Here is a 14219-nt window from a genome sequence, read left to right on the forward strand (position 1 = left end):
TGGAAATCTGATTTAGCACAATTTATTAGTTCTCGACGACTCGTTGTGTGCGGTTCGTTAATTTCGTTTTTTGGGCATTCGGCGCGACGCTTCGCCGAAAGTAATAGAAAGTGATCAACAAGCGATCTGCAGAGTGATTCAACGCATGACACATGAGTACAAGCAAACATGTTTAAGCAGATAAATATCAACTCCTGAGCGTTTTCAATGATTTTTGAAAGAATTTGAGTTTATAAATAACAATAAAAAAAACACAAATACAGTATTTTAGCAAAAGGTTTTAATTAAACTGAAAAGTGATTTTATTATTCACAAAATGGAAACAGTGAGCACAAAACCGATCAGCAACAAATCCTCCTTTTCCATCGCGAATATATTAGAGCGTAAAACGCTGCCCACGCCACACACACCGCCCGCCGCGCACAGTAACGCACATAACAGTGAACACTTGCCGACGGTTGCGAAAATGATCAGTGCAACATCCTCATCCATAAGGAACACCACCACCAACAGCGTTGCACACACACTGCAGTCGCGTATCGGTGAACCGATTCCGCCAACAATCGCCAATCCAATGGCAACAACAATAGGTTATTCGACGCTGCCGCCGGATGCACAATCCGCTTTCAAGAATCTACTACTCAAGAGTGATCATGGCGCTGGCGGCACACCATTGTTGCCATCGTCGGGCGCATTACGCTTTGAACCCGTCTACGATCACGCTTCGCTTATCTATCAGCAAATGCTGAACATGCAGAAGAACTCGGCTTTATTTATGCCGCACTTTCAAGCAGCGGCAGTGGCGGCTGCGGTAACACCGTCGGGTTATTGCGATCAATACAATCCCTTTTTGGAATGCGAAGGTGAGTGATATAAGAAAATTGTTGCTGTAATTGTAGCAATTGCTTTAAGAAGTAATAAACTCAAAACACCGTGCGTTTCATAATAAACTCGAGGCAATCAAAATAAAGAATTTAATCACAAATTGTAGAAATAGTTTGAAGAGTACATTCCTAGAAAATATGTAAGCAAAGTCGAGAGCCGTCGGTCACACATACTGTTCAAGAACTTTAAAACAGAAGAAAAATATTTAATTATTCATCAATATTTATTCTGTCGCCTTCCAAGTAATTCCCACCAGATGTAATACATTTATGTCAAGGATTTTTCCAGTTCTGGAAACACTTTTCATAAGCACTTTTTGGGATAGCCTTCAGCTCCTTCAGCGAATTTTGTTTTATCTCTACGATCGACTGAAAACGGGTTCCACCGAGCGGAAATTTCAGTTTGTGGAACAAGAAAAAATCACACGGAGCCAAAACTGGTGAATACGTTTGTTGATCAAGGTTTTCATTGCGTTTTTTTCGTTTTAAATTCGGTCAAAATCGTTGCTCGATGCGATGGTGATTTATCATGGTGTAAAATCCATGAATTGTTCTTCCACAATTCCGACCGTTTTCGACAGATGTTCTCACGCAAAAGCCTCAATTCGGCCAAATAGAACTCTCTATAGACCGCCTGTACCTCTGGAATAAATTCATGATGCACCAAACCACGAATATCGAAAAAAACAATGAGCATCACCTGGATTTTTGAGCGTCTTTATCGTGGTTTTCTTTAGTTTCGGCTCGTTTTTTTCCTCCATTCCGTTGACTGTTGAATTGTTTGCATGTGAAACTTATAAACCCATGTCTCATCAGCAGTTATAATACTATCCATGAATGTGGTAACAGAATTCGCACGATCAAGCATATTCAAAGAGATTCGGCTTTATCGGGACGAGTCGAGCAAAAACGCGTTTCATACTCAAAATATTCAACACAATCATTCGAACGGGTTCACGAGAGATTTCGAGCGCTCTTGCCATCTCTCTAACACTTGCCTAACGATTTTTAAGCACCATATCTTTCGCTTTTTTAAATTTTCTTCAGTTGCAGCGGTCGAAGGTCGTCCAGAATGAGACATGTCTTCTACGATCTATCGACCGTCTTTGAAGGCTTTGTGTTTTTGATAAAACCGAATCACCGTAAGCCTTTTCCAACATTCGCAACGATTCCGCACACGAAATTTGGTTAGAAATACAAAATTTTATGCAAATTATTTGTTCGATATTTTTATCGATTGTAAAAATCGCAACGCACTACAGAGGTGTACCGACTTAGAGAGCTGCGGTAAACAAACTGAGGATTTTAAATTACAATTTCACAAAGTTTATATATTACTTTAATTTTGATTTAAATTGTATAATTACAGTTTTACTGAATTTAGACTCAGGAATATTATTTAGGGCACGATGATTCTATGTCCATTTCCCCATGAAGTCCACTAGTCGAATAACAGTTAAATTCTTTAGTTATTAAGTATCTATACAAAATTTTACTCACAAAATTTTACGTTGCGTTTTAGATCTGCTACCCTTGAAACACCATTTGTCTGGCATTAATTCTAATATTTCACTTCCTCTGCCAGCACAATAATGGCGTAAATAAAATTACTGCTTTGTCATTAACACCCAAATAAATTATTCAATGGCATTAATTTAACATTAAAAGTATTTTACGCAAATATTCGATATCAATGAGGCGATCAATAACAATAGCTTATAATATTTTTTAATTAGTGAAAGCGTCCAGCACGTGTAGGTATGTATGCATATGTGCATGTATATGCCTAACCTGGTTAGCATTTTGACACAAGAAAGCATAGTCAATATGTAAGATTAAGCTCGATTAAGTTTCATGATGTTATCAATTTCTTGGACGATCCTTTGTCCTATTGCCTAACGCATGGACGCGGCTTACGTGCTGTCATCAACGTGATACGTTATGAACATCATAATATTATAGCAAGTACTTTATTGAACTGAAATCGTTTGATTGGAAATTGTTTTTCAGGTCTCATACGAGTATATCTTCATTATGATATTTACAGGAGTTTTGGGTATCACTATGAACCGACGTTAACGTATAAGCTGTTCAATTGAGATTCCATTTTTAGGATCGACCATTTAACTTAACTTGACACATATACATATCTTCAGGAATTTAAGTATTAGCAAGTGGCTATATACTATTAGATATAAGGCGGTATTTAATAGATGGTAGCAACAAAGAGACATAGCAACTGAAAAGGTACTTTTAATTCAATTCAAACAAAAAAAGAAACAAAAAAATTTTAAATTTAGCAGCACCAAAGCTACAAGACCCTTCACAGGCGCATTTTTTATAGCAAAAAAGGGTAAAAAAGGTCTTTATCTACATTTTGATTAGTAAGTTTGTATGGCATATATCGTAGTCGGCCGACAAATGAGCAGCTTCTTGAGAAGAAAAGGACTTGTGAAAATTTTAAGATTACTAAATGACGTTGAGCACTTCCTTCTAGATCTTACAAATTTTGTGACAAACTTAATCATTTTTGTGGTATAATAATTGGTTTTTTAGTCTCATTTTCCTTATGAATATGATATTGGAAGATATTTTTTATAATACGAAAAATATTGTGTTGAGGTTTAATTTTTAAATTATTTATGAACATTTGTTTTTATATTTTGATTTTATTATCTATTGATAACAGATATATATACATATGTGACCTGGTTTCGCACGTTAGCTCCCTTTTCGTAGACCAGGTCACATATAATTATATATAATATTTCAAAATTAATGGATTTTTATACAATGTGCTTTTAAAAATAATTAAATAACATCTTTAGCATTAAATATCTTATTTTTATTTTCAAAAATATTTGCCAAAAATTCCAAACTTTCCTCTTAAAAAGTGGTTCCATTTAACTTGTGTCAGACATGCGTCGACATGATATCACCTAAAAATAATACCAAACTTCCGAAAGAGAATTTTATTGCAGGTTATAAATTTTATTGCTAATAGCTTGAAATATAACAAATTACTAATCGATATTGTATAATAATACGCTTATCAGTCAAATCGAAACTTAAAAAACTTAGCAATAATAACAAAATTGAAATTAAACAAAACAAAACAACAGCAACAATGTAATTGCTTAGGTGCAAGCCAAATTAAAATGATCACAATTTAAAATGTACAGATATAAGAATATATACATACTATATATCTATATACATATATGCCTATACATACATAAGTATATAGATACAAATGCCTAATTGTATGTGCTGCTATTACTTATTAAACGATGTTTTGTTCGAGTGCGTAGATAAGACGAGGAAAAAAAATAAGCGTTTTCTTTTATAAGCAGCGCATGTTAGGTAGCGAGGAAGCGAGCGGGGAACGTACTTCAACTGTCCAATATTAATATATATTTGCGTTTTTGATTTGTTAAAAGATACTCTGTTTTCGCTCAGCAATAAATAAAGTTTAAACATATAAACAACAAAACGTTTCTTGTGTGTGTGTGGGTGTGCTTGTCCATACGCCGCTTATCGGCTATTGCGAGCCCGTTGATGGACAGCACCTTATTAAACGCCATTAATAGCACTTTTTATTTAAGAGATAAAGCAACGATTTCTTAGAGCTTATTTTGCTTTCACATTTTCGTGTTGATTGCTCTTGGTGAGTGCAAATATTGTGTTTCAAGTTGTTGTACCAAAATTATACTCAGAACAGGGTATACAAGGTGCGTTCCAAAGTAAAAAAACAGAACAGTAACAATGGAAATTTTTTCTGGAATGTCTGGCAAAGCTGGTTGATGTCCTCATTGATTGCTCTTTTATATAAAATAGTCAGGGTATACCTTCTGCAATGGTTTTTTCGGCAAAATCAATTTATTTTATTCAAAATAGTCTCCTTCTGCTTCAATACAGCTTTTTGCACGGTCCAAAAGCATTTCGAACGAGTGTTTTAGCTCGTTGACCGGTACGGCCGCCAGTATGCCGGTGCAAGCCTTTTGAATGCACTCTACGTCTGCATAACGCTTTCATTTCATGGGCAAATGCATTTTTCCGAAAAGGAAGACGCCGCACGGTGCCATGTCAGGTGAATTCGGTGAGTGGTTAATGGTTAAAATGTGATTTTTGGTCAAATAATCGGCCACAATGATGTCCTTCGAATTTTGGATTCTGAACAATTTTTGGTAGTCAGTCAATTTGTGCGGAACAAACCGTGAACACACTTTTCGTAAGCCCAAACGCTCGGTCAAAATGCGATAAATCGATGTTGTGGAGATGTTCAATTCCATTTCCATGAATTTCAATGATGATTTCGGCTGATTTTTGATGAATTCACTCACAGTTCCGATGGAATTTCCAGTGATCACGGATTTTGATTGGCCCACATGTTGATCGACATTTATGTTTCGGTAAAAGTTCTACCAATTTTAAAACAAAATTTAATGTTGGCTCTTTGTTCGAAGCTCATTTTCGCACCGATAACACAAACTTACTGACACTTAAAACGCAATAACTTCACTTCCAATCAACGAAATGTCATGAACTTCTCACTTGACAATTGATAAAGACAGCAGATTCTAACGCACCAGTAGATAGCGCCACCATAGGGCGCTAGATTCAAAAAGTCCTGTTTACTTTGGAACGCACCTTGTATTAAGATTCTCCATGAAGTTTGTAACACTCAACGTGTAAGGAAACGTCGGAGACCCTATACAATATATAATATATATAAATGATCAGCTGACTCGGTTTATAGATATCCATCTGTCTGTATATACGCAAACTAGTCTCACAGTTGATATACTCTTTCTTTCCTTTCCTTTTCTGTCTTCCCAGTAAACTGTTAATTTCTTGTAAAAGCTGATATCGGTCGACAATAGGACTTATGTATATGTTATACAAACTGACCGATCAAAATTATGTTATTTTATGGACATTTTTTTGATTTGATGAGATATTTTCACGAAATTTTGCATAGATTATTATCCAAAACAACGCTTGAACCTTCGAACATAATGTTCAGATCGCCTCACTAAAGCATATAAATCGAGATATATATATACATATATATGTATATGGACAAGAAAGGAACCTGTAAAGGGTATTATAGCATCGGTGGAGCCAAAGTTAACGTTTCTTCTTGTTTCATTTGTTTTTGTTTCTATTTTGATGAAATTTTAACAGTATGATACATGATAAGGCAATAACTGATGTACCCATCTCGACTATCAGTCCTTAGGTGGAGAATCACAAAAATTATGTGTGTGATCACATTCAAACACACACACAAACACACATGCACATACTATTCCATAAATATTTAACTTCTTCGCTTAACTACGTATTACCCCTTAAAGTCTGCCACTTGAAAAATGTTTAATCAAAGTTTGTTTTATTTGCTTTTATGCCGAACTGGGCTGAGAAATGCACCGTTGGTGGTAGTGGTGACACTTAGAGTAGAGCAGCGTGTTTTAGGGCTCAGGAAGAAAAATGAGATTAAGTAGCAGTAATTTTTACCCTAATTGGAACAACAAAATTTATGGAGAGTGTTGTGAATAAAGTTCAGCAAGCTCAGTTTTTGAGAATATTAAGACTATAGTCATACATAGCTTTATATTTTGCTACAAAATCTCTAAAAGAAAAAGTTTGTAATATTGGGTTTTATATTTTTTTTTAACAAAACAATAATAATAATTTTCGAACTGAGAATAATGTTTTTTCAATAAAGCATACATCTTATTTGTTTTACTTTTAAAATTTTACATTAATAAAATTTTTGAAGAAGTAATGGCGATGGCATTTTTCTTCCAACATATATTTACTCTGGCAACTCTTTTTAAAGTTTTTTAATATTTATAGCCATATCAAAATTCAAGTGATAACTCTGTAAAATAATTTATTTTAGTTAAGGCTGATTAAATATTTTTTTACCATCATTAGATTTCTTTGAAAAATTTATGTTATTTATAGTTTTTCGGTGTATGTTTAGATACATAAATATGTATGTATATACATATTTAGTAGGTGGCAACCATTCTACATAATATTCACTACAACTTGCGGTTTTCAAATGAATATGATTTATATATTTATATGTATATACAACAAATTATATATCTTAAGGGTTTATATACAGTTAGAAGGCCGAAAAGAGCGAATTTTCCAGAATTTTTTCTGAGAAAACTTTTAAATTTATTGATCCAAAGATTTATGCACATATTATGTTTCTCAAAAACAAAATCGATTTTTGACCAAAATTTCACACTGAAGTTGTTTATAAAAAATATTTATCGGTGAGAACAAATCTCCTGTTAATTACTTAAAAATATATTTGAGAAGCTCGTGTTAAAATTAGAGACTAATTGGTTTAGCCATTTTCGAGTTAAATTCTAACTATATAATCCATTAAAAAAATTAAAATATTAAACTAAATAATGCTTTCGAGTATTTAATAGTCCTACCATCTCTAGCACCCCATTTAATGCAGTTTCTTCGATATGAGTGCTGTTGTGGTTGCTGTTGGCGGCCCTTTTATGCGTCTTATGTGATTTAAGTGCCCCCCCAAAAAGTGCATTTAATGCGCCATCGAATGTCATTTGGCGCCAACACTTGACTTGGATCAAGCAGATAAGCAAATAAACGGGCCAACAGACAAACAGACAAACAAACATGCGGACAGACAGGCCAAAAGTAAATTAATAAATAAGCGTTTGAAGTTATAAACAAATACACACAAACATACACACATTCACACATATGAATTTATACCAACAACGCATGCATAGTTTACATACAAAAATATGTATATACATACATATATGTATATCTTTAAAATGGATGATACCAGTTGTAAAACAGTTGGCGCTTAACTGCAGCCGAATTTCGATGACATTGGAGCCGCTGCTGACAGCAGTGCAAACAAACAATGCTCATTAATCAATTATAATCGATGTAAGTTGACAATGTCTGCGACTAACGTTGTGGGCAATATATGCGGGTATACGAATATGTGTAAGGGGATGTGCATAGCTATGCAATTAAAAGGCTACAAAATTGTATATTTTCAAATAAAGGGGTGTATGTTAGTGCAGTAAACTACTTTCTTGTTTTTTTTTTTAATCAATGCAATTGAGTAATTCAATGCTATTCTCACTGTTAATCCATTGGATATGCCTTGGAGTTTTTTATTTCTTATCTTAAATAGCTCCCACAGTAGAAGACATTTCAAAATATTGTGTACTGAGTGGTCATTTCTGTTATGGATGTTTACATATGTTTTTATTCGTTATGTAAGTATATTATGGGGTATAGTTATGCTTCTGGGGAAGTAGTTACAGTTGTAAGACTATACCCAATTTCTAGTCTTGTGTCCTCGTCGCGCACCCTGGAAACGTGAGTAACGCTTGTATAAGATGTGGTAGCCAACTCCAGAGTCAGTTCACCAGAGGTGCGGCTGCGAGCGGGCGTCGGTCATGAAACAATCGGCTCGTTATATAAATATGTATGTACATATAAAGCTTTATACTACTCGCCTAGCGAGGTGTACAGCCTCGAATTAGAGGCCCGCTCTTTTAATGACGACCACTGCAAATGCATTAGGGATTACGATTTAAGGGTATGCACCTGGTATGTGAGGTCCCTAAATTGGGAAAGTTCCGATGCCCAGCTGGTTGATGTCCTCGTAAAAGTAAAAACTGACATCACCGTCGTTCAAGAAATGCGATGGACGGGACAGGGACGGCGATGAATTTGTTTCATTTACTACAGCGCCCGTATAGAGGAACGTAAATTTGGTGTGGGATTCGTGGTGGGAGATAGACTCAGTCGTCGAGTCCTGGCATTCACTCCGGTGAATGAGCATCTAACCACAATCCGCATCAAAGCAAAACTCTACAACATAACATTGATTTGCGACCACGCCCCGACGGCCCAGTAGGACGATATGACCAAAGATGCCTTTTATGAGCGTCTGAAGCACGATTATGACAACTGCCCCGCCACGATGTAAAAATTGTGCTTGGCATTTAAGGCAAAGAAGGCATCTTTGCTACAACAGTCTTCATGGCGAAACCTCTCCAAATGAGTTGAGGTTGATCAACTTCGCAGGGGCCCAAAATATGGTTGTCTGTAGTACCATATTCCAGCACAAGAAAATTCATCAAGCAAAGCAGTTGCAAAGCACGCCCGTCACCAAACACAGGAAAGGTAAGACGTCGAGAAGCTGATATCATAACCGACAGCGAAATGGTTTTCTACTCGACTTGCACTCTTGTGGCTCTGAGAGCACTTATCACCAACTCGGGATATGGAAACTGTGGGACGACATTTCAAGCTCCTTAAGAAGGAAGGAAAAGAAGCCGCCTCTAAAGGAATGTTTCTAAAGCCGAGCATACTCTTGTAGAACCCAGTGGTTGATGTTCAGAGCATACTGAAGCTATGGAGCGACACTTCTCCAGCTTGCTAAACGGCAGTGAAAGGGCAACATCTGGATTCCCCAATCGATGATGATGGAATAGATGTTGATAGATGACGACTATGATGAGGTTCGAATAGTAATTACCTGTCTGAAGAACGACAAAACGGTAGGGGCCGATGAATTACCGGCCGAGCTTACATATAAGATTTTATCGAGCGGAGTGTATGAAAGACTGAAGCACATCGTCAACACACTGATTGGACTTTGTCAGTGTGACTTTAAGCCTGAAGAATCTACTATCCACCAAATTTTCACCTTCCGCCAAATCTTGGAAAAAACCCGTGAAAAGAAGATCGACACACAACATCTCTTCGTCGATTTTAAAGTCGCCTTCGAAAGCTCGAAAAGGAAGCGCCTCTATCCCGCTATGGCAGAACTTCGTATCGCCGCAAAGCTAATACGGCTGTGTAAGCCGACATTGTGCAACACCAAATGCTCCGTCAAGATCGGAAAGTGCTTCTCCGTATCAGGCGCGGAAGCACGAAGCGAGGAGCTAAATAGAGAAGGTACAATCTTCTATAAGAGTGCAACGAGGGCAAGACGAAATACTAATTTCTACCGTTTTCAATTTCATAACTTTGGTAAGAAAATAAATAAGATAATTGAAAAGTTTTGTTTTTCAAAAATCATTTAATTTTAAGCTCAAACAGCTCTGCAGCTATTAAAGTAAAGTTTAAAATTGTATTATTGAATATAATGCTTTTAATGTAGTTTGGAACGTTAAACTATTGTATTTTATTTTTTGTTGTACTGTTATCTAATTTAGTATACTAAATTTCGCTTTTGTGCGAATAACTTATACCTGGAATGTGACAGTTTAATATCAGCAATATAACAAATATAAGCAAACAATATAAAATTGTATATCAAAAACTCCATTTAATGCACGACAATCCCGCGTAATGTGTCTAATATTCCGGTCGAAATTTCCCTTTATCAAATCATGTGCTTTCCATATTTTTGGAAATAAAGATAGCGTTCAGTTGAGAAAAGTGTTAAGAGCTTAGTTGGGCATTTTGTTCTCACTGTCATATAAAAGCTGGTGACTCTTCAAAATAGGCAATCACGCGCTAATGAATGTTCAACAAATATGTCTTCATTGCATATTGCATATAATATAATTAAATACCAAAAACCGACATTGAAAACCGAAGTTAAATTTGTTTAGTGCATCTTTTTTCTACCATCTAATACGCCCACACACTCAGAGGAGGCTTTACATTTATTATACATACGCATATCACAGTTCTCTATAACATTTATTATCTATAATTTGTTGTTTGCGCCATTTATTGCGTGATACCGTTAAACCAAAAACCCAACTATAAATGATAGCAATTATGGCAGTAATTGGCTTTTTATTGCTGTACTCACACACAATCATTTTGTTGCTTGTGCAATGGCGCTGACTGCGGGAGTCCAATACTAGAGCGAGCGAGAGAGAAAACAACAACGCTATGGCAAGATAAGGGTGAATTAATATGACTTTGGTTGTGTGTGCTTGCCATTGGTATTGCCTATACATTACGGTACTTCTTCACTCAAGCAGGTTTTTGTTGCTTTTCGTACAGAACAGTATTTATGGCCGTCGAACACCAATCAAATGTTATTATGTAAAATGGAAAAATGTCGAATGCAGGGTGACACGAAAGAAATATTATTATTTCTCATTTATTGTCAAATTTTATATATGCTATAATCTACATACAATATAAATAATTTTGTTAATTAATTTCAATTTATATTTATTTATGAATTTATAAATAAAATTCTCTCCAATCTGTTTTTTTAGGATTCCCTGGCAATGCCGCCGCTGCTGCTCTCTACTGTAATGCTGCCTATCCGGGCTTTTATATGCCCAATTTTGGTGTTAAACGTAAGGGCGGTCAAATACGGTTCACATCGCAACAAACGAAAAATCTTGAGAATCGCTTCGCTAGCTCAAAGTACTTGTCACCCGAAGAACGGCGGCACCTTGCGCTCCAACTCAAGCTCTCCGATCGCCAGGTAAAGACTTGGTTTCAAAATCGACGTGCCAAATGGCGTCGCTCCAATCAAACTAAACGAACATCGCCCTCACACATTTTGAGTCAAGCGCTGGGCGGTAGTAGTGGCAGGACTGTTGGTAGCAGCAGCAGCTCGAGCGGTGCTATGCCGCACTGTAGTAGCACTGGCAGTGATTACGTTCAAATCGATAGCAGTCGTGATTTGCTTTCAGAGGAAGAAGACGATGACGATATCGATGACGTTGAAGACAGCGATGAAGAAAAGGACAAGATAACGAGGAGTGAATAGCAATAATATGTTGGGTGGATAAATTAGGGGGATTGCGTATAGTTTTTTATTTCTAAATTTAAGTGTTATAAAGTTCTATATTTATTTTATGATTTAAGTAATGTAATTAAATTAATATAAATTATTGCTTTGATTTATAAAAAATGTGTGGGGAATAAAGAAATAAATAAATAAAATTGTGTATATAATTTTGAATTTTTATAGTCACACGTTTACATACTATGCAGTTATATTACCGAAACATGAAGACAAAACCGACAACCGAAAAAAGAGGTGTGCAAAACTACTTAAAATATTAGTGCTCATTTTCAGAATATTGAGATTTCTAATATACCAGCAAAAAAGTTAATTCTAAAACAATTTAGTTACGGGGGATCTGAGGTCGGAAAAAGGAAGTTTCTGACAAAACTACGAGCCCTATAGAAAAGTGTTATAAGGCAATATTGCAGGTAATAAAATGATCTATAAATTTTGTATGTAAATATTTTTCAGATAACCTCAAAGTTTTTGAAAATTTAGTGGAAACTGAGCTTCTTATGTCCCACACTGCATTTATTATGTAAAATCGTTTTTTCTTATTTTAACGTTATATAAAAAACCCTAATTTTCAATAAAAAAAGTCTCAACTCAAAATATCAAATTTTTTAAAAAGTCAGTAGGCTTTATATTTGCTAAAGTCTTTACTTTCTGTTGGAATATAAAAACTATGTACATTACTATGGTAAATTTTCTCAGAATATATGTATATGATATAGCCCATGTTCACCGGGGTATCTTCCCAGCGATGAAAGCTTATTTCAAATCCTTCTAATAGTTACATAGCCTATTCAATTCAAACAAACAAATCTTCCCTCTATACAATATTAGTATAGATATAGATAATCTGTAACTTACCCGTAATCGCTTCATTCTTCTTTTCTCTCAAAGTCTTCTCCGAGTTTATAAGCAATTAGTAAGCACTTTTTATTCTTCTGACATCATTTGCTTTGATTTTTATTTGCTATTTAGATGTATATATATGTACATATATAATATACATAAGTATCTATATGTTTAATATATTATGTACTGTATTTAGTTTAGCAGAGAAATGCATAAATGTTTTCGAACATGTCAATTAATTGTTTATATTTATGCATGTGTAATTCGGTAACTACTTTTAATTACATAAGTTATTGTTGTTGTGGGCCATTTTAATCGCTATGATTAATCATGCATATTTGTTGTTGCCTTAGTTGCTTGTTGGAGTAATACATAGTTTTTGGAATTTGTAGTGGTAGTGAAAATAGGTTACTGTAATATATATGTATATATACGTATGTATGTATGTTTAGTGTTTTTTAATTTCAACAATTAATTTTTTTGAGTTTGAATTGTGATTAAATATTTAGGTTTTAACCGTTTCTTTTATTTCACGCAATTAAATTACATTTTGCTTTTTGTCAAAAAAAAAAATAATTTTAAATAATTTAGTATGCAACTTTGTAATGGCTCTAGAGATTGTATAACATCATAGAATGTATGATATATTGAATTTAGTGTTTATTTATTAGTTTATTATTTAATTATTTACTACTTAATGTAAATATTGGTTATTAAGTTATTAAATTTATTTTCTTCACAACTTAGTTGATTTCATCTGTTCTTAAGGCGCATAAATAAAATCAATAATAATTACATTAAAATCCGTGTCCTATCGTATATGGAGTATTACTTTTAGAAGCCTGTACATTAGAGCAGGTCGATTTACAGGGAGCCAAAAAACGGAAAAATCGCGTATACGGCGAATATTCTACAGATAATTCTGAACAACATTTTCCGTATAGGCGATTTTATAGAAATAAAGCGACCCGCTCTTCCGTACATATATAGTACATATGTATGTACATACATACATACATAAAACATAAAATTTATACGCAAGAAACCGCAAAACAATAATTATCTATTTATTTTAATTGTAGGAATATGTTTTTTCTTAGTAAAAGTAATGAAAATGGTATCTGAAATTATATTCTTTCTATTATCAGTAATGCATTCGACACGATGTCGATGTCAGCCGAAAAGTACGATGATAAGGTTGGATGTTAACTCTGGTACGAAGCCAAATATATTAATGAAACAACCTTATTTGTTTCAAATTCTTCTATAAGCTTATCGGAATTAAAATTTATAGAAAATTAATCGTCTATCTCTTCCTAGACTTTTACTATAACTTTAGAAATAGTCAAATTTGACACCACGAATATTTTTTCCCGGATGAGGAATAAAAATGGAGAGGAATAAAAAAAAGTAAGAAAGCCTGTAAGCATGTAAAGATTGCATCAAAATTATTAATTAATTTAAAAATTCGTCATATCAATGAAAAATTTTCATAAAAAAAATATTTCTTTCGAGAATCCTTCAAGGATTTTGGTAGAGCGGCAGAGAGAGCTTTGCTAAAACGCAAAACTGTTGTGGAAATATCATTCCCTACATATTAAATTAAATTTATTTAATTTTCAAAATGTGAAATTTTAATTTTTGATCGTACATTGCTCAACAGGATATTGCTACTTTCA

The 14219-nt window shown here is 34.5% G+C and overlaps 1 protein-coding gene across 1 annotated transcript; it reads left to right on the forward strand.

Annotated features, from left to right (window-relative positions):
* The first annotated feature begins 316 nt into the window (after positions 1-316).
* On the forward strand, positions 317-11806 carry LOC126751172 (hematopoietically-expressed homeobox protein Hhex). The gene is made up of 2 exons (XM_050461219.1): positions 317-863; positions 11156-11806. Exons 1-2 carry the CDS (start codon positions 317-319, stop codon positions 11656-11658), a joined length of 1050 nt encoding a protein of 349 aa, XP_050317176.1. The 3' UTR covers positions 11659-11806.
* Positions 11807-14219: the final 2413 nt, after the last annotated feature.

Source organism: Bactrocera neohumeralis, chromosome 2 (assembly GCF_024586455.1).
Source record: "Bactrocera neohumeralis isolate Rockhampton chromosome 2, APGP_CSIRO_Bneo_wtdbg2-racon-allhic-juicebox.fasta_v2, whole genome shotgun sequence".
In the NCBI taxonomy this organism is placed as follows: domain Eukaryota; kingdom Metazoa; phylum Arthropoda; class Insecta; order Diptera; family Tephritidae; genus Bactrocera; species Bactrocera neohumeralis.